The sequence below is a fragment of the Perca fluviatilis genome, chromosome 1 (assembly GCF_010015445.1).
Source record: "Perca fluviatilis chromosome 1, GENO_Pfluv_1.0, whole genome shotgun sequence".
In the NCBI taxonomy this organism is placed as follows: Eukaryota; Metazoa; Chordata; class Actinopteri; order Perciformes; family Percidae; genus Perca; species Perca fluviatilis.
The window spans coordinates 16,691,673-16,710,763 of NC_053112.1; the positions used below are offsets into that span (position 1 = coordinate 16,691,673).

General features: G+C 40.5%; 2 protein-coding genes and 1 pseudogene across 2 annotated transcripts; 1 reads left to right on the forward strand and 2 right to left on the reverse strand.

The window, feature by feature from the left end:
• Positions 1 to 14: 14 nt before the first annotated feature.
• On the reverse strand, positions 15 to 3,705 carry LOC120561619 (keratin, type I cytoskeletal 13-like). Its single transcript, XM_039804776.1, has 8 exons — positions 3,388 to 3,705; positions 2,545 to 2,627; positions 2,275 to 2,431; positions 1,660 to 1,821; positions 1,391 to 1,516; positions 553 to 773; positions 398 to 408; positions 15 to 282 (listed from the first exon to the last, which is right to left on the reverse strand). Exons 1-8 carry the CDS (start codon positions 3,688 to 3,690, stop codon positions 185 to 187), a joined length of 1,161 nt encoding a protein of 386 aa, XP_039660710.1. The 5' UTR covers positions 3,691 to 3,705; the 3' UTR covers positions 15 to 184.
• A 2,985-nt stretch (positions 3,706 to 6,690) lies between these two features.
• On the forward strand, positions 6,691 to 9,866 carry LOC120561612 (annotated as a pseudogene).
• A 1,423-nt stretch (positions 9,867 to 11,289) lies between these two features.
• LOC120561596 (keratin, type I cytoskeletal 13-like) lies at positions 11,290 to 13,713 on the reverse strand. The gene is made up of 7 exons (XM_039804739.1): positions 13,146 to 13,713; positions 12,775 to 12,857; positions 12,484 to 12,640; positions 12,213 to 12,374; positions 11,957 to 12,082; positions 11,621 to 11,838; positions 11,290 to 11,503 (listed from the first exon to the last, which is right to left on the reverse strand). Exons 1-7 carry the CDS (start codon positions 13,641 to 13,643, stop codon positions 11,413 to 11,415), a joined length of 1,335 nt encoding a protein of 444 aa, XP_039660673.1. The 5' UTR covers positions 13,644 to 13,713; the 3' UTR covers positions 11,290 to 11,412.
• Positions 13,714 to 19,091: the final 5,378 nt, after the last annotated feature.

The window sequence follows — 19,091 nt, forward strand, 5'->3', positions numbered from 1 at the left end:
CTTTTACAGTGGATGAGTAACTTTAAGGTATCAGCCGCCATGTCAGTACTTGTTACAGTACATTAATTGTTCATCAGTTTTGGACAAAAATAGAAATGTGGAATATTCTTTTCATCATTTCACACACAAGTTTGTTTATTCAATTGCATGATCTTTATTGATTTTTGCTATTGCTTCCAATGTATTACTTAATCTCTTCCACGTCCACATCAACAGTCTTGCTGCTCTCCACCACCTTTCCGTTCACAACTGTCTCCACCACTGTGGTGACCTTCGTGACCACTGAGGAACAGAAAAGACAATGATAAGCAAATCACATCACGTTTCTTAAACTCAGTTAAAACTGAAGCATTTTAATGATAAAATACAAATGATATGCATGTGAAAAAATGATCACCTTGTCTTGAACTGGTAATGGAGAGAAAAAGAAAGAAGAAAACATTAGTCCAGAACATATCCAAATTGTTATTAAATGTTTATACCTGGGGTGGATATTATTTCTCTGTAATCCCCCTGTCCAGTCAGTGTTTCTCTCTCTTCACCAGGTCTCACCTGTCATCCTCCCCATCCAGCAACCTCCTGTACTCAGCGATCTCCAGCTCCAGCCGGGTCTTGAGGTCTAGCAGCATGTCGTACTCCTGCTTGTTGCTGGCGATGTTGGCGTGGAGCTGGGACAGCTGAGCCTCCAGGCTTGTGACCATGTTCTGGAGGCTTGCTAGCTGTGCAGCGTAGCGTGCCTGAGTCTCTGCCAGGGTGCCCTCCAGAGACGCTTTCTGTTGTGGTCAGAGGAAGAAGTTAGGCAAATAGGCAAACAGTGATTAAAATTCAGAGAAGTTACTTGATAGTGGTAAAAATCTGCTGCAATGCTTGTTGACGTGAGTGTGTAACTAGCATCATGTGGTTCTGCACATTTCGAAATATAACCCTTATTTGCTTTCTGACCGAATTAGATGAGAAGATTGAAGTCACTCACATGTCAGCTAGACATGAAACTGCAGCCAGTTAGCTTATAGCTTAGCATAAGGAATAGAATTGGTGAAACAGCTAGCCTGGCTAAGACTAAAGGTAACAAAATCTGCCTACTAGCATCTTTCAAGCTCAAAAGATGTATGTATTCATAATATGTTGTTTGTTTAGTGCCAGTGGAAAAACACATTGCAGATTCCTTGAAGTTACTGGTTTTATGCTAACTGTGAAGCTAAGCTAACCTGGTGCTGGCTGTAGTTTCATATTTAACAGATGTGAGACAACAAAGAATATCAGCGTGTTTCCCAAATGTCAAACTATTTCTTTAAACATCTACAGTGTTGCTAATATGTAAAGTACCATCACGGTGTCACATCCAAAGGTAATTCATCTTTTTTTGTTAATATACTGTTTGTTGACATACCATGCTCAAATGGGACTGCAGTTCAATCTGAAGCATCTGGAATGCGCTCTTCAGGTCCTTAACCTCTGTGCTGAACGTCACCAGAATCTCTGTGTGAGTGTTCACTTCCTGTTCCACCACTGTAATCTGGGCAGATCAGAGAAACAATATTCATTGTTTTATCCAACAATTTTAGAAGATAACTGACATAATGTCAGCTTAATAAGCCTAATGTAGCTATATTGAAGGTCTCCAAAGTGGCTGTATCCTAAGCATTTGTAGCTTCTCACCTTGTTCTGGTACCACGCCTCGAGTTCCTTGCGGTTCTTGCCGATCACACTCTCGTAGTGTTCCCTGATCTCTGACATAACCTGGTTCAGGTCTGTAGAGGGAGAAGCATCCACGGCCACATTGACCTCGCCGCCCATCTGACTCATCAGAAGAGCCAACTCCTGTAGGGGACAAAGAACAATGCCTCAGTCAGCTGGTGTAATAACTTAAAATAATTTTGTGTTTGTGTGTGTGTGTGTGCGTGTGCGTGTGTAGCAGAGACAACAGTAGCAATGAGCTAATGGAGGGAAATAAGAATACAACAAGGAAGTATGCAGAGGGAAGAGGGGCAATGCTGGGGAAAGGGTGAAAAGGCGGCCGACCTGTTTATAAAAGCATTAACCTTACATGGGATTTCCTCAGTGTTATCAGAGGTAAGGCAGAGGCTGTGTTTTCAGGCCAGAGTTTCTTACGGTTTCAGGTTCTGTGCATTCTAGGAGTGGGTGTTGTTCTGTGTTGAAGAATGTATTAGGGGTGTCGACAGATGCATAACTGTTCTGATGATTGTGAAACTGCCATCAACAAATTGGGCAAAATGGGTACACACCACTATTCCCTGAATTGTACATTCTCACCTCTTCATGATTCCTCTTGAGCATGATGAGCTCTTCCTTCATGGTCTTATACTGACTCTCAAGGTCCATTTTGGCCAGGTTCATGTCATCAAACGTCCTCTTCAGTCCATAGACGTCCGCCTCCACAGCCATCCTCATGGCCAGCTCGTTCTCATACCTGATGGGGGAACACAGGAGGGTTTAGTTGGTCAAGAGTATCTTTGATGTGCATATGTTAAGCTTAATTTATTGTATGTTGCATCGTAGTGTGGGGCAGGGGGATACACTCACTTCATTTTTAAATCACCAGCAGCCATTTTTGCGTTGTCATTGTCCAGGACTGTCTTGGAATTAAGCTTAGAGGCGATACAAATCTGAGGAGGAAACAAAAACAGGTGAGAAAAAGTACAATCGAGCTCATGTTCCATACTTTTTTACATTACACAACATACAGTATGGGGTCCACATACCCACCAATATGGGATTTATGAGAGTGTCTGAGAGTTAAAACAAATACCTGATATACTGATTTATTTAATGGTTGTTTTCAATTTATACACTTTTTAGGAAAGGATCCTTTAAAATGTGGTTCTCAAATAGGTGGTATATAACGTTATATATCAACCAAAACTTAAATATTAACATTTACGTCAATTCAATAATATATACAACCTTTTTTAAGTTTAAAATAAGAGTAGTACATTTGCTGCCTGTGCAAAATGTATGTACAGTACTGTAAAATATTGGCTCATACTATCAACTTCAGATACATCAGCTGGGCTCTACAGTAGACCTACACTGCATCCTTTTGCAATTATCACTGTAACACTGAACACTGTCAGCAGGATGTGACACACATTTGGAATAAATCTGGTATGAAAATATCAACTGTACTGCTTTCCGTTTGTGTCATGTTCTTCCTGATGAGATGGCATACTACTACACAACGTCAATGATGGGTTTCCTGGCTCTCTAACTCAAATGTCAACTGTCGTAACCCCACATACAGTATACATACCAACAGATACTTACCTCTCCCAACACACTCACAGTGAAAGATGAGAAGAGAAAGATGAGAAGAGGAAGGTAACAGAAAACATAGAAACACACACACATCTGTCTACTTCCTCTCACCTTGTCCTTCAGGTCGTCGATGATGGCGAAGTATTTGGTGTAGTCGTGGCAGATGACAGTTCTGCTCTGGTACCACTCTCTGATCTGCTTTTCCAATATGTTGTTCTCTTGCTCCAGGATGTGCACCTTCTCCAGGTAGGAGCCCAGACGGTCGTTCAGGTTCTGCATGGTGGCCTTCTCGTTGGCCCCGACGTGGAGGTCCAGGCCATCAGACACGTTGAAGCTTCCGGAGGATGCTCCGTAGCTCTGCTGGGATGAGGAGCTACGGGTGCCACGGCCACCTGCTCCACCGTAAACACTCATGGTCTTCTGATCGTAGCTCTGCTGGGATGAGATGCGGGACCCAAGGTCTCCTGCTCCACTGCAGACACTCGTGGTCTTCTGGTCGTAGCATATGTTGCCAAACGTCATGGTGGAAGGTGTTGATCTGGATCAGGTAGGTAGGTAGATTACTGGAGTTGATCTGCAGTTGACTCCTGGTCTCCTTGGTTATATAGCTGTCACACGCAGCAAAGTGGGAAGGGCTAGGAGGGGTAGTTGAAAGGGAAGAAGGTTACCCCCTAACTCTTCTATGCAATCCCTTCATTAGCACGGGTGTGGTGGCATTACCTTTTTTCAGGTGGAACCCGTGATTCCACATTTCAACTTTTTTCAACGAATGGACATTTCTTGATTACTCCTCGGTTCATCAACCTTTGGAAGTTTGAGATTGCAGCCTTCCTTGTTTGGTTTCTTGAAAGCAAGTTTAGAGGCACAGACACATATACTTTCAAATACTGTGTTCTTACTGCCGAAGTTGTTTTTGTCACATAAGCGCCTAGGCCAGATGTTCAACATTGTGATAATTAAGATTAATACAATATAACTGTATTCATGAAAAAAAAGTATTTTATTCATGTGTTATATACCTGTTATATGTGTTGCATGGTACTGTATCCGTATACGTCAAAACATATCAGTTATAAACCTAAATTAATCACACAGTGCTTTCATGCTGTGATGGTAAGCTTTGAACAAAAACTGAGCAAAGATCATGTTATAAATGAACAGTAGACTATTTCATTGTCAACATCATACAAATCACACAGGTGACATTTTCTGTCCTCTTAATTGCAAACATTGTAAATAACACAGTATTCTCAATTTTAAATTACAGAGAAATCACTAACACTGCAAGGCAATGTATTCCTATATACATCTTTAAAATATCACCACACTCTGCAAGTTGTATGATAAATATGATTTTGCATGACAATATCTTCATTTAAGCAACTTGGGAAATCAGTTAACATACTGCTTAAATATATTTGCTTAGCAGCCAAGTACATCATTTTTTAAACATACATTTAATATTACAAAAACATATAATTGCCTTAACCGTCAATGGCTCTAGCGTTATAGGCTGTAGTTGCTACTAAGTACAAAGTACAATTTTGAGGTACTTCTACTATACCTAAGTATTTCTATTTTATGCTACTTTATACTTCTACTTCACTTCTACTTCCAGCGCAAATCAAATTGTTTGTAAGATTTGCCCTAGATCATTATCATTTTCCATGATAAGTTGGGAACTTAGCTCAATTTCTGACAGGGACTTTTGGAGAGTTTCTGTGCTGACTGCCACCTCCTTGTTCAGCGTATCTGACTGCAGTGGACATGGGAGAATTTTAGAAGTTGGTCTTAATTATTACAGATTGTTTCCAACATTTCCAAATGTTACAATGGATTTAATGAAGGCATGTGACGGTGGTGTGAGTGCAGTTTCACCAGTGAAACAAGTTTAGTTTTTCAGTAACTTGTCAGGCTTGTCCTACTATTTAGTGGGAGAAACTATTCAAGGAAAACTACATTTCTGTTGTATTTATTCAATCTCAGTGTAACACTCTCTATGATGCAATCCCAAATTGCAGTGGTGGAAGAAGTATTCATATCTTTGACTTAATTAAAGTAGAAATGCCACAGTGTAAAATACTCTGTTATAAGTAAAAGTCATGGATTCAAAATGTTACCGAAATAAAATAATAAAAGTATTGGCATGAAATTATACTTAAAGTACTAAACTACTCATTATGCAGAATGGCCCATGGCTCATATATATTATATTTCTGGATTATAATTATAAATGCATTAGCTTGATTAATAATAATTCCTCATCATGTAGTAGTTGATTCATATTTTGCATTAATATTTGGAATCTGCAAAGTAACTTAAGCTATAAATGAAGTGGAGTAGAAGCATAAAGTGGCATAACATAGAAGAACTTTAATTAAAGTACCTCAAAATTAAACTTAAGTAAGTGAGTGAATATACTTAGTTACTTTCCACCACCTGGCAATTGTTTCTTCTTTGTGAAGAACAAAGAATGGCCTGCATAGAAACCTACAGCCTAAAACAACTCATAATCACCTTTGCTGTATACAGTTTCACCATATTTAAACGAAGTCTAGCTTACAAATCACTTATAGCAACTACAGCCTATATAATGCTAGAGCCATTGTCGGTTAAGGCAGTTTAATGTTTTTGTAATATTAAATGAAGGTTTAAAAAATGATGTACTTGGCTGCTGTGCAAATAAACCTAAGCAGTATGTTGACAGATTTTCCAGGTTGCTTACATGAAGATATTGTCATGTAAAATCATATTTCTCATGTAACTTGCAGCATGTGGTGATATTTTAGAGATTGTTTTGGTTTAGTAAATGTGTTTAATGTATATATTAATATTTAATGTAATAAGTGCATGTAGGCTATGTAACACCTATACCAGGTATGTAACACTTGAATAAAAACATAAATTCCTTCATTAATACAGTTAATAACCAAAATCTTGAACATCTGGCCGTATGTGTCAAGTAACTTTGGCTATCTAAGAAGTTTAACTGGTATGTGCCATGTCTTACAAGATTATAAACACAAAGCAGCATCTTCTATACAAACGCATTATTTGAAAGTATATGTGTCTGTGCCTCTAAACTTGCTTTCAAGCAACCTAACAAGGAAGGCTACAAACTTCCAAAGGTTCAAGATGAAGCGAGGAGTATTGAAAGGAATGTCCTTTGTTGAGAAAAGTTGAAATGTGGAATATCGGGTTCCACCTGAAAAAAGGCGGATGAACCCCTACCCACCAGTATTGACACCCGTACTAATGAAGGGATCGCATAGAAGAGTAAGGGGGTATCCTGTCAGCCACATTCTTCCCTTTCGACTACCCCTCCTAGCCCTTCCCACTTTGCTGCTTATGGCAGCTATATAACCAAGGAGACCAGGAGATGCTTTCAACTGCAGATCAACTCCAGTAATCTACCTACCTACCTGATCCAGATACGGACCTTCCAGCATGTCGTTCAGCAGCAGATCTTACGGCCAGAGGACCATGAGTGTTTACGGTGGAGCAGGCGGCCGTGGCACCCGCATCTCCTCATCCCAGCAGAGCTACGGAGCATCCTCCGGAGACTTCAACGTGTCTGATGGCCTGGACCTCCACGTCGGGGGCAACGAGAAGGCCACCATGCAGAACTTGAACGACCGTCTGGGCTCCTACCTGGAGAAGGTGCACATCCTGGAGATGGAGAACAACAGATTGGACAAGCAGATCAGAGAGTGGTACCAGAGCAGAACTGTCATCTGCCACGACTACACCAAATACTTTGCCATCATCGACGATCTGAAGGACAGGGTGAGAGGAAATAGACAGATGTGTGTGTGTGTGTGTGTGTGTGTGTGTGTGTGTGTGTGTGTGTGTGTGTGTGTGTGTGTGTGTGTGTGTGTGTGTGTGTGTGTGTGTGTGTGTGTGTGTGTGTGTGTGTGTGTGTGCGTGCGTGCGTGCGTGTTTTTCTGTGTTTTTCTGTGTTTTTCTGTGTTTTTCTGTGTTTTCTGTTATCTTCCTCTTCTCATCTTTTACTGTGAGTGTGTAGTGGGGGTTAGGTATCTGTTGGTATGTACTGTATGTGGGGTTGTAACAGTTAGAGAGCCAGGAAACCCATCATTGGCTTAGTGTAGAAATAGGCCATATTATCAGCAAGCACATAACACAAGCAGAACGCAGTACAGTTGACATTTTAATACCAGATACATTCCAATGGTGCGTCACATCCTTATTTAAATAGTTGTATATATGACTTTTTGATGCACGATAAAATTGAAGTTTTGTGTCGTATGTACTGTTATCATCCAACTCTTTGAGAACCACATTTTCAAAGGATCCTTTCCCAAAAAGAGTAGAAACTGAATAACAAACATTAGATAAATCAGTATAGCAGATATTTGTATTTATAGATTATTAGATATTGTTTGGTTTACCTCCTCAGATTTGTATCGCCTCTAAGCTTAATGCCAAGACAGTCCTGGGCATTGACAACGCAAAACTGGCTGCTGATGATTTCCAAATGAAGTGAGTGTATCCCCCTGCCCCACACAACGATGCTACATAACTGAAACTTTACATGCACATACAAGCATTAACTCATGACTCACTGGCAACTTCTAATCTCAACGACCCAATAAACCCTCCTGTGTGCTCCCCTCAGGTATGAAAACGAGCTGCCCATGAGGATGGCTGTGGAGGCGGACATCTCTGGACTGAAGAGGATGTTTGATGAGATGAACCTGGCCAAAATGGACTTGAAAAAAATATACTGAGAATCAGTGTGAGACCCTAAATGAAGAGCTCATCATGCTCAAGAGGAATCACGAAGAGGTGATTGTGTTTAGATGAGGAAGTAGTGGTGCACCCATTGCAATTAACCCAAAGTTTGTTGATGGCATTTTTAGTTATTACACCGGCTGACGGAGGCATTGTTCTTTGTCCCATACAGGAGTTGGCTCTTCTGATGAGTCAGATGGGCGGCGAGGTCAATGTGGCCATGGATGCTTCTCCCTCTACAGACCTGAACCAGGTTATGTCAGAGATCAGGGAACACTACGAGAGTGTGATCGGCAAGAACCGCAAGGAACTCGAGGCGTGGTACCAGAACAAGGTGAGAAGCTACAAATGCTTAGGATACAGCCACTTTGGAGACCTTCAAAAAAGTTACATTGAGCTTATTTGGCTTGACAGTATGACAGTTATGTACTATAATTGTTGGGTAAAACAATGGATATTATTTCTCTGATCTGCCCAGATTACAGTGGTGGAGGAGGAAGCGAACACACACACAGAGATTCTGGTGACGTTCAGCACAGAGGTTAAGGACCTGAAGAGCGCATTCCAGATGCTTCAGATTGAACTGCAGTCCCATTTGAGCATGGTATGTCATAAAAAAACTGTATATTAACAATAAAGATTGATAATCTTTTGGAAGTGACACCGTGATGGTACTTTACATATTAACAACACTGTAACGTTAGATAGAAATAGTTTGACATTTTGGGAAACACGCTGATATTCTTTGTTGTCTCATATCTGTTAAATATGAAGCTACGAAGCTACAGCCAGCAGCTGTTAGCTTAGCTTCACAGTTAGCATAAAAACTAACTTCCAGGAATCCACAACTTGCAATGCCACCAAACAAAGAAGATAATATGAATATGAAAAATGTATGGGCTTTAAAGATGCTAGTTGGCAGATTTTGTTTCCTTTAGACTGAGCCAGGCTAGCTGTGTCGATTCCATTCCTTATGCTAAGCTATAAGCTAACCAGCTGCAGATTCATATATAGCTGACATGTGAATGGCTTCAATCTTCTCATCTAACTCAGCAAGAAAGCGAATAAGGGTAATTCCGAAGTGTGCAGAATTACATGATGCTAGTAACACACTCAAGCCAACATTTGTTTTACATTTTCAACATTTTTACCAGCATCAAGTAACTTCTGTGAATTTGAATCACTGTCTGCCTATTTGCCTAACTTCTTCCTCTGACCACAACAGAAAGCGTCTCTGGAGGGCACCCTGGCAGAGACTCAGGCGCGCTACGCTGCACAGCTAGCAAGCCTCCAGAACATGGTCACAAGCCTGGAGGCTCAGCTGTCCCAGCTCCACGCCAACATCGCCAGCAACAAGCAGGAGTACGACATGCTGCTAGACATCAAGACCCGGCTGGAGCTGGAGATCGCTGAGTACAGGAGGTTGCTGGATGGGGAGGATGACAGGTGAGACCTGGTGAAGAGAGAGAAACACTGACTGGACAGGGGGATTACAGAGAAATAATATCCACTCCAGCTAAAAACCTTTATTAACAAGGTGGATATGTTCTGGACTAATGTTTTCTTCTTTCTTTTTCTCTCCATTACCAGTTCAAGACAAGGTGAGCATTTTTTCACATGCATGTAATTCATATTTCTTTCAGTAAAATGTTTATACAAAATGTTTTAGCTGGATTTAAAAAAAATTATGTGATTTGCTTATGATTGTTGCATCTCTTTGTTTTCCTCAGTGGTCACAAAGGTCATCACAGTGGTGGAGACAGTTGTGGATGGAAGGGTGGTCGAGAGCAGCAAGACTGTTGATGTGGACGTCGATGAGATTAAGTGATAAATTGGACAAAAATCAATAAAGATCATGCAGTTGAATTAAACGTCCTTGTATCTTTTTATATTTTATAATGAACAGAATACTTCACATTTCTAAGTACATATCAGATACAGATGCTAATGATTAAAACTTACTCTTCCATGTATTCATAAACCCGCTTCCCTACTTCACGCCCCCGTACTCTGGGCGCTTGGACCACACCCATTTTCGAACTTGACCATTTTGTTCTCGACTACACACCTGTAAAGTTTTCTAACTGCATTTTGCACTGTTGCAACACCATCACGGCGACAAAATGTGGCCTCAGACAAATTAACACTTGGTAAATTATACTCAAAATAGCCTCACTTTGTGTGTGTGTGTGTGTGTGTGTGTGTGTGTGTGTGTGTGTGTGTGTGTGTGTGTGTGTGTGTGTGTGTGTGTGTGTGTGTGTGTGTGTGTGTGTGTGTGTGTGTGTTTGTGTGCGCTGGTCGAAGCAAGGGCACTGGAAGTAGTGGGATAGAAAGTAGGGAAGGGTCCCCCTAATTTCCACCTCTGGCCTGATTTGTTGATTTGGCTGGTGTGATCCCATCGCAAGAAGAAGTTACTCTGTCAGGAATTTTTAAACCATTAATGTTAAAAAATTATTCTAGAACCTAGAAAAGCTAAACTTTCATGGAATAGTTTTGCACCATTTGTTTTCAATTTCATAAAATACTGTACATAAATGCTTTGCCCTTGTTGCCAAACATTGGTTGATACAGCTTTAATCTGTGTAATGAGGGACTGTGACCTGTCCCAGCATGCATTGGGTAAAAGTGATTCAAACTCCCTTGAGTTGTAAAGTCCAGTCTAACACCAAGAGAGTTGACTTCATGCATACATCCAAATGTGTACGAGGACTTCTGGAGGAAGGAGATTCAAACCCAGGACTCTATTGTGGGGCATTAAGGCTAAATTGTAGTGTGTTTTCAAATGGTTTTAAATCTGGATTTTTTGGGAGCATGCATGCTATCTACTTCAGACATGTATGACTGTACGCCTGTATTGCTGAACACTGTGTGGCCTCTGAGGCTTAAGTCCTGAACTCACTAGTATCTCGGACAAAAATTTTGAACAACAGAGAAAGAACTATTACTCTTTGCTCATATTTTCCCATCCACCCTCAGGATATTAGCAACTATATATTCAAAGCCTTAATTGTTCTATTCTTTTACATCCAGCTAATAATGTGGCTCACCCTCAAAGTTTTTACGATTTCATTTAGCAGGTTTTACACAAATATCTGTCAAAATATTTATATCTCAGACCTACCAAATACCATAAGCAACTCTTGTCGAAGAATGAAGATGAACATTTTTCTTTTATAAAACCTATGGTTCATCTCAAAACCATGCCTCTATCAGGACATTATTTGGAATTGAAACACAAATAAGTCAAAACAGGACAAAATGGTAGTCAGCAAACTGGCAGAATTTTATTACATTCACATGTGTATGTGAAGGAAGTATTGGATTAATTTGTGCTTGTGGTCCTCAGGTGTGGCCTCTTGTGTTGCGTTTGCTTCACGAGACAGATTAGGAAGTGGAGGAGGAAACCACCTTGCCATCCTTCAGTTCCTGTGTGACCACTATCACCTTACTAGAGGATTTCCCTTGAGGTACGACACTGTGGAGGGGTACAATCACAGTAATTGCATTAAATATCAGTATAATGCTTCATTTTACAGAGTGAGAGTATGAGTTTATCATGAAAGGACAGAATTGTTCATTGCAGATAAATTACCTGCCCTCTCCGTCCATCAGCCTCTTGTATTCTGCGATCTCCATCTCCAGCCTTGTCTTGATGTCGAGCAGCATTTTGTATTCTTGGCTCTGGCGTTCCATGTCAGCACGCAGGTGCATCAGTTGTTCTTCCAGGGACGTCACCTGCCTCTGGAGGCCTTGGAGCTGCATGGAATACCGTGACTCTGTCTCAGCTAAAGTGCCTTCCAGGGATGCTTTCTAGAGGAGGATGGCGAAGAGAAGAGTGATGGAGAAGAGAAGGAGTGAGTTAACTGAAAGAAATACTGTGGGTGCATCAAATTGTATGTATGATTTGCCCTAGATCATCAGCATTTACCATGCTAAGTTGGGACTGTAGCTCGATCTCCAGGCCTTGCAGGGTGCGTCGGATTTCGTTGATTTCTGACTTTGATGATTGGAGAGTTTCTGTGCTGACTGCCACTTCCTTGTTCAGCGACTCTGACTGCAGTAGACATGGGAGAACATCAGTGTCCATGTGTAACTACATATGTTACATACATAGCAGTCTAAATAGGCAATGACAAATTATTTATTCAGTTAATATCATCACCAGGATTTGGGTCCAGTCTTACCTTTGAATGGAACCAAGCTTCAAGTTCTTTCTGGTTCTTGTTTGCCACATTCTCATACTGTTCACGCATTTCAGCCATGATGCTGCCCAGGTCTGGCTGTTGTTTAGCATCCACCTCCACGTTGATCTGTCCACTCATTTGAGTTCTCATGGATGCCAATTCCTGGTAAATAAGAGGAGTTTGGTGAAAGGTTTATTTTTGCTGACTTGAGGAAATTTTGTTCAGCATTCGAGACAGCACATTGAATGCAAATCCAATGTTTGCTACCCACCTCCTCGTGGTTCTTTTTTAGGTAGATCAGCTCCTCCTTGAGGCCTTCTATCTGCATCTCCAGGTCTGATCTGGCCAGTGTCAGCTCATCCAACAGTCTCTTTAGACCGGCGATATCTGCCTCCACTGATTGACGCATAGCTAGCTCATTCTCATACCTGTGGGGCAGCAAGAGAGCAGACATTTGCACCTCAACATCCACATCATGTACACATATTCCATGTATTGCTTCAGAGTAATTTCAGATTTTACTATGTTACAAACACCTTCTGTCTCCCATCCTTATACTTACTTGGTTCTGAAGTCGTCTGCTGCCAGTTTTGCATTGTCAATAGACAGATAGATGCCTCCATTGTTACGAGTGGCATCCTGGATCTGTGTGATGAAGCAAGGTTTCAGTTATTACATTTCTTTCATCCAACTGTCTCCAACTGCAAAGAGACTCTGTAAACATCAAGTATGCTGTGAACAACACTTCACAAAAGCATTGCATGTAACACAAGGATAGTAATGGTCTTTACAAAATCATGCACACATATTGCCACTCTGGGTCGGTTAAAGTTCCAATGCATCGTTTTTAACATGTTAATCTGATAGTTACATTGTTTGGTAAACTACAGAGAGACATGCTTTTGTATCTCATTCAAAAATCAGAAGTCATACCTTTCCATGCAGGTCAGCAATGGTGGCCTCAAAATGTGAGTAGTCACGGGCAGAGGGGGAGGACTTACTCTCCAGGAACTGGCGGATCTTGAGCTCCAGCTCAGTGTTGGCCTTCTCCAGGTTGCGCACCTTCTCCAGGTAGGAGCCCAGACGGTCATTCAGGTTCTGCATGGTGGCCTTCTCGTTGGCCCCAACATGGATGTCCAGGCCATCAGACAGGCTGAAGCCTCCACCTCCGCCTCCACCTCCAGCTGCTCCCAAGCCAAAAGTAAAACCTCCACCTCCAGCACCACCTCCACCTCCACCTCCACCTCCTCCCATGCCATAACTGCTACCTAATCTACTGCCATAACCGGAGGAAACAGATATTTTTGCTCCTGAGCCACCTGCACCACCATACACGCTGGAACTATAAGACTTTCGCATCGAGCCTCCAGAGCCACCAAAGCTACCACCATGGCCGGCACCTCCGAAGGAGGAATAAGACATGTGTGACATTGTGAAGTGAAGACTGCTCAGGAGATCTGCTTTGGAGAGAATAAGATGGACTGAGATGCGTAGGTCTGCCTCAGTCCCCTTTTATCCTGCTGCTGCTACTGCCTCTGGTGCGGAAGTGGGCGTGCAGGACTGAAGGGAGGAGCAATACCTAAAATGGTTGCTCTGCCCCACCCATTACACACACCCTTCAGTTTCATTTTTTTTTTCATTTGTAATGATCAGAAAGATAAAGAGGGATTAAACCTTTACTGAAATCATTCAAACCTCACAACTACCTGCAAACCTCATACAATGGCTACATTATTCCATTCATCCTTGTATTCCCATGTGCCATATTAATGTGCATGAAGACAGGGTGTCCATGTGAACCTTTATCTTTTATTTCCTCAAAGCATACTGCCAACTGCCCACTGTAAAACAGCCACGCCTGTTATTGTCAGGGTCAACTTTGTTATTCAGTCAAATCTGGCAGATTTTCAATATTAGGTGATGTGTTTTTATTGAAATTTGTGCCATTAAAATTGAGCAAGACTGCCATACTGTGCTGGCCAAAGTTATGTTACCAAGGCAACAAGCATTGCAAACACTGTAAAATGGATAAGTATATGATTGATATATTTTTCTACTTGACTTCTCACACATTCTTTGTCCTTTCGCTCTGTGTTATCTTGCATTGAAATCACTTTTTATGTATTCATTATTTTGTTAGTCAAAGTTTTAGTTATTTTTTAAATATTAAACCTGACAATTTTATACGTTCTCTTTTGTTTCGTTCACTTATAGCCTGCAGGGTTGCCAGTAAAAGCCAAGTTTTGTAGGCATGATGTCAGTCCATATATGTCAGTCGATACCTGTCCTTATTTAAACTGCGCAGAGTAGGAAAGCTCACCACAGATATTCCTGCATGGTCTTTATTTTTCTTGGCATTGTACTTTGGCCTGTGCATCATGCCAAAACAAGAACAAGCCCTTGCTTGTGTGCTTCTTTCCTTGCTTCACAATATTTCTTTCAAGTATTTGCAGGCATATAAACTTTTCCTTCTAGTTTGATTATAAGAATAATGGATGTATTATTTTGAACATTTTACTGCTGGTTAAATCTAACAAAGCTGTTTTACTTCTAACAAACAAATGACTGTGCACATCTACAGTCTGTAGTAATACAAACCAGATGTTTCTTTTCACTGCTGCTTTTCATTTTAAGGTTGCAAACTCATCTCATGTGTGTGCTAAACGTCTATGAATAATGTCCAAGATAGAAGAGAGATTGAAAACTGAAGATTGAATCCCCAGTAATATATAAGTGAATATATTTTTCTCTCTCTGGAGATAGCAGTTTCACGCCAACACACCAGCTTCTTGTGTGTGTACACACTGTAATGTATAGCTCTGAACAGCTTAGTTGCACTTCATTAAGGGTTTCACTGCTCCATTCACAGATGCCCAAACTATTTTACAACAACAATTTTTACAGCTATGTAAATTTACTAGCGCAACACAAAGTGGCACAAAACCGCAGAACCAAGTGGTGTACACATTGTTAGGTTTGTGCAATCAGACATCCCTGTGATAGAATAACATAAGGGTGTGGCCCCGAAGAGGTTTAAATAGAGCATATTGTTACAATGTTCTGGTTGAGTTAGTTCATGGAAAGTTAGTGTTGGGATTAAAAGAGCAATTGTCAATGACATGTTAATGTGTAGGACACTGCAACACTGAAAAACATGCTTCACTGTGATAAAACGAGCAAAAGAATTTATCTGTTTTCTGTAGATTGACAAAAGTTGTGAGAATAGATCACACTTCGTAAAATATAATGCTAATGCCCTAACACTAACACATATTGACACACACATTGCACAACTTGCAAATAGCACTTTAGTAATACAAGCAAAATAGAAATATGCCAATATATAGGACATTTAGCTTTCTTGACATTTTAATAGTAACTGGTAATTGTCAGACAGCCATTTTTCCTCCGCCAATAGGCAACAATTGCGTCGTGGATGCCCACATTTCACTGACTATCAGAGAAGTCTCACTACTCTGCAGGTCACAGACGGTTCAGTTTGAGAATAAGACTTGGGGTGTGAATACGGTTGAGTTGCAAAACTTCCAATTTTTTAAACGGCTGTTACAGTAAACATTAACTTATTTTAATTGTTTGAACCTATATCTGATCGGAATCTTATCATTACAGGTCCTGAAATACACATCTTTTTTTCAGTGAAACATGAAATCAGACTTGCTTATAACATTATCAAAGCAATATTAAATTGCAACACATTTAGTTAGTTTGTAATCTAGTGTGTGTGTGTGTGTGTGTGTGTGTGTGTGTGTGTGTGTGTGTGTGTGTGTGTGTGTGTGTGTGTGTGTGTGTGTGAAACCAAACAGAAAATTCATATTATTTATTATAATTGTCCCATTTAGGCAGCAGTGATCTAGAGGTAGAGAAGTGGGCTTGTGACCAGAAGCCACACTGCTCGAGGTGATTTTGAGCAGAATACTCCCTGCTGCTCTGGAGCTGCCCTGTGGGAGCTGCTCAGTAGCCTCCAGTTAGTTGAGACTGTGCTTGGACAGTTCTGAGTGTGAAGCAGGCCATTGTTGCTGAAAGGTTTTCATTCTGTCTGCATTAATATTCAGATTCTCTTGTTTAAAGATGTTTGAAGTAAAACACAAAAGTGTTAGAGCCTTTATATATTGTTTTAACACTATTACCTTTGTATACATCTCTTATCTTAATATGCTTCCTTGGTGTTATCCAGCTACACTTTATAGGTAGACAAAAAACAAAATGTTTTGCAACAAATATACTCTATCACACTCTGCTCTGATTAAAAAGGGCAGAGTTGTTTATGTGAGCTGAGTGATTCATGGTGATGGTATGTGTTGTTATCAGGGCAAGGTGTAACTGCGGTTCTTGTGTGTGAAGCAAAGAATGAATGAGGTATGCATGCTTTTTATTGAGATACTACTGCATACTGGTGTATTCGCCATTCACTGAAAGGGATTTTCAGCTTTTTAGCAGATATGATTAAAACATATTCAAACCTCTCCGCAAACTAATTGTTTTGTTGTGCTCTCTATCTCGTGACAATCTGCTATGCAATGCACATGGCTTGTGTGGGAGTTGTAATTGCACTTCATCTTGCATGGCCTTTGCCAAAAAGACAAATTAATCAGGTCTTTTTGACACATTTACTGTGTCACATACCCCATTCACTTTTTGTGTGAACGGGAATGACTTCTCAGAATGCAAAAGGCTCATTCAAGTCTGAGTACGAAGTGCCCCGCTGACACATATAACTGTAGCTTGTGGTGTATAGGGTAACAGTATGCTCAAAATGCGCTGTGACATGAAAATAAGCCCAGAATGCTTTTACCTGGGTGTGTAACTGCCACGCATGAGCCAACACAAAACAATATCTCCCTTTCTATCTGATGTAGGGAGTGCGATGACTCACCGCAGCATCATGTGTTCTTTTTTGACAATGCTCGTCTGCCTTTGTGTTTACTCTATTTCAGGCTCAGACTGGTTTCTGTTGGATCTTGCGATGCCCTGCAGGTATGAACCGCACCTTTTACAGCAGTAATCTATGCAAAACCTCGGATGTTCAGATGCACTGAGGGATTTGGAAATTTACAAGAGAATTCTTGACTCAGAACTGAGCAGATTCAATGAAGGGTCAGCTGAGGGAAAACCTCTACTCATGTGATGCACACCACCATGAAGTAACACGACCTAGCGTGTTTTGTGTAGTTCCATAAATCAAATATCCACAGAGTTGATGCAACCGTAAAGAACACAAGAGTGTTGTCCCCTCTACAATAGCAGCTGATGAATGCATTCATGGAGATTGTGTGTAGGCTACTGTCTATATCTGTATGTGGCTATGTGTTGCTATAATTCAGAACGCTGCTGCTCGAGTCCTCACTAAGACCAAGAAAGTGGATCACATCACTCCAGTTCTGAAATCTTTACACTGGCTACCCTGTGCCTCAAATAATTGATTTCAAAATACTTTTGCTAGTTTATAAATCACTAAACGGTTTAGGTCCAAAATACATTTCTGATCTGCTGCTACACTATGACCCACCCAGACCTCTCAGGTCGTCTGGGACAGGTATGCTTGTAGTCCCCAGAGTCAGAACTAAACAAGGGGAAGCAGCTTTCAGTTTTTATGCTCCACATATCTGGAACAAACTTCCAGATAACTGCAGATCCGCTACAACACTCAGTTTATTTAAATCAAGGCTTTCTTTTTGAAGTTTGCCTTTCTTTAAATAATTATTTATTTGTATTAAGTTGCATTGTTGAAACTGCATGAAAATCGATATAAGCATATAAAGAGAAGAACGGTGGAAACGGCCCATTCTGGGAACGGGAAGGATTCTTGTATTTTATCTTCTTTTATATTTTTAACTGTTTTTAACTGCTCTTTGATGTTTCATTTCTTGTACTACACTGTAACTTTTATTCTTGTATTTTAATCGTTTTTATGTAAAGCACTTTGAATTGCCCTGTTGCTGAAATGTGCTATACAAATAAAGCTGCCTTGCCTTGCCTTACCTTGCCTATGTGTATATGTTTCTATGAACTGGCTGTGAAAACAAATATCCCTCAGGGATAATAAATCTAAATCTAATGTGCAGGGAATTTTCTCACCCTGTATGACAACTTTTTTACTTTTACAATGAGGCATGAAGTTTAACACCAGGAGGGCAAATTTAACGTTAGGATTTCAATTTAAACCGGGACCTTTCTGTATGTATGTCAGGTGCAAGTTGCAAGGTTCCAACAACAGTACACAATGGTTTTTTTTAATCTCTATGTCTTGTCTAGTCATGCACAAGAATTTTAATTGTAGGGTCTAGACAGTGAGAGAAATTAATCTGATCCTCTTTGCTTAAACTTGATATTGCCCTGCTGCACAAAACTGCAGGAACAAAAAGATCTAATTACATTAAATAGCAATAATGTGTTAATAGAGTGCTGCACAAAAGCAGTGAAAGGAAGGAAGTCTTTAAAGCTGAGTCATTCTGACCAAGAGATTTACTCTGAATCACCGATGTTTGATAGTCTCTGCTTGATTCAACTCCACCCAAACGAAGAAACTTAGGTGAGTTGTCAACCTCACAGAACCAAATCTACACAAAAAAAAAGGTTTTCATCTCTGCATGTTACTGTGAAAATCATATTCAGTATCACACATGAACATGGCATGGCATGTACAACATGGCATCAATATTGTGCCTTGATTTTGTGCTATTTGTGGACTATTGTTTATTGTCCTGTGACTAAAATAATTGTGTTTCCTAATGTGTCTTGTGCAGCAACAATTTGTTTCCACTTAAGCAAAATACAATCCACAAATATCAAGGACTTTACTTTTATAGATAAAGAGTAGGGTGACACCTAGTGGGTGTTAGTGAAATTACACCTGAAACA

What these genes read in the sequence shown, in the direction of transcription:
- LOC120561596 (XM_039804739.1), bottom strand. Translation starts at nt 13,643, where the DNA reads ATGTCACACATGTCTTATTCCTCCTTCGGAGGTGCCGGCCATGGTGGT. An exon ending in TAAAAAAGAACCACGAGGAG is followed by an intron (nt 12,375 to 12,483) that starts GTGGGTAGCAAA and finishes CTTATTTACCAG; the next exon opens with GAATTGGCATCCATGAGAAC. An exon ending in CTGATGGACGGAGAGGGCAG is followed by an intron (nt 11,504 to 11,620) that starts GTAATTTATCTG and finishes ACCCCTCCACAG; the next exon opens with TGTCGTACCTCAAGGGAAAT.
- LOC120561619 (XM_039804776.1), bottom strand. Translation starts at nt 3,690, where the DNA reads ATGAGTGTTTACGGTGGAGCAGGTGGCCGTGGCACCCGTAGCTCCTCA. An exon ending in GCTGGTGATTTAAAAATGAA is followed by an intron (nt 2,432 to 2,544) that starts GTGAGTGTATCC and finishes TTCCCCCATCAG; the next exon opens with GTATGAGAACGAGCTGGCCA. An exon ending in TCAAGAGGAATCATGAAGAG is followed by an intron (nt 1,822 to 2,274) that starts GTGAGAATGTAC and finishes TGTCCCCTACAG; the next exon opens with GAGTTGGCTCTTCTGATGAG.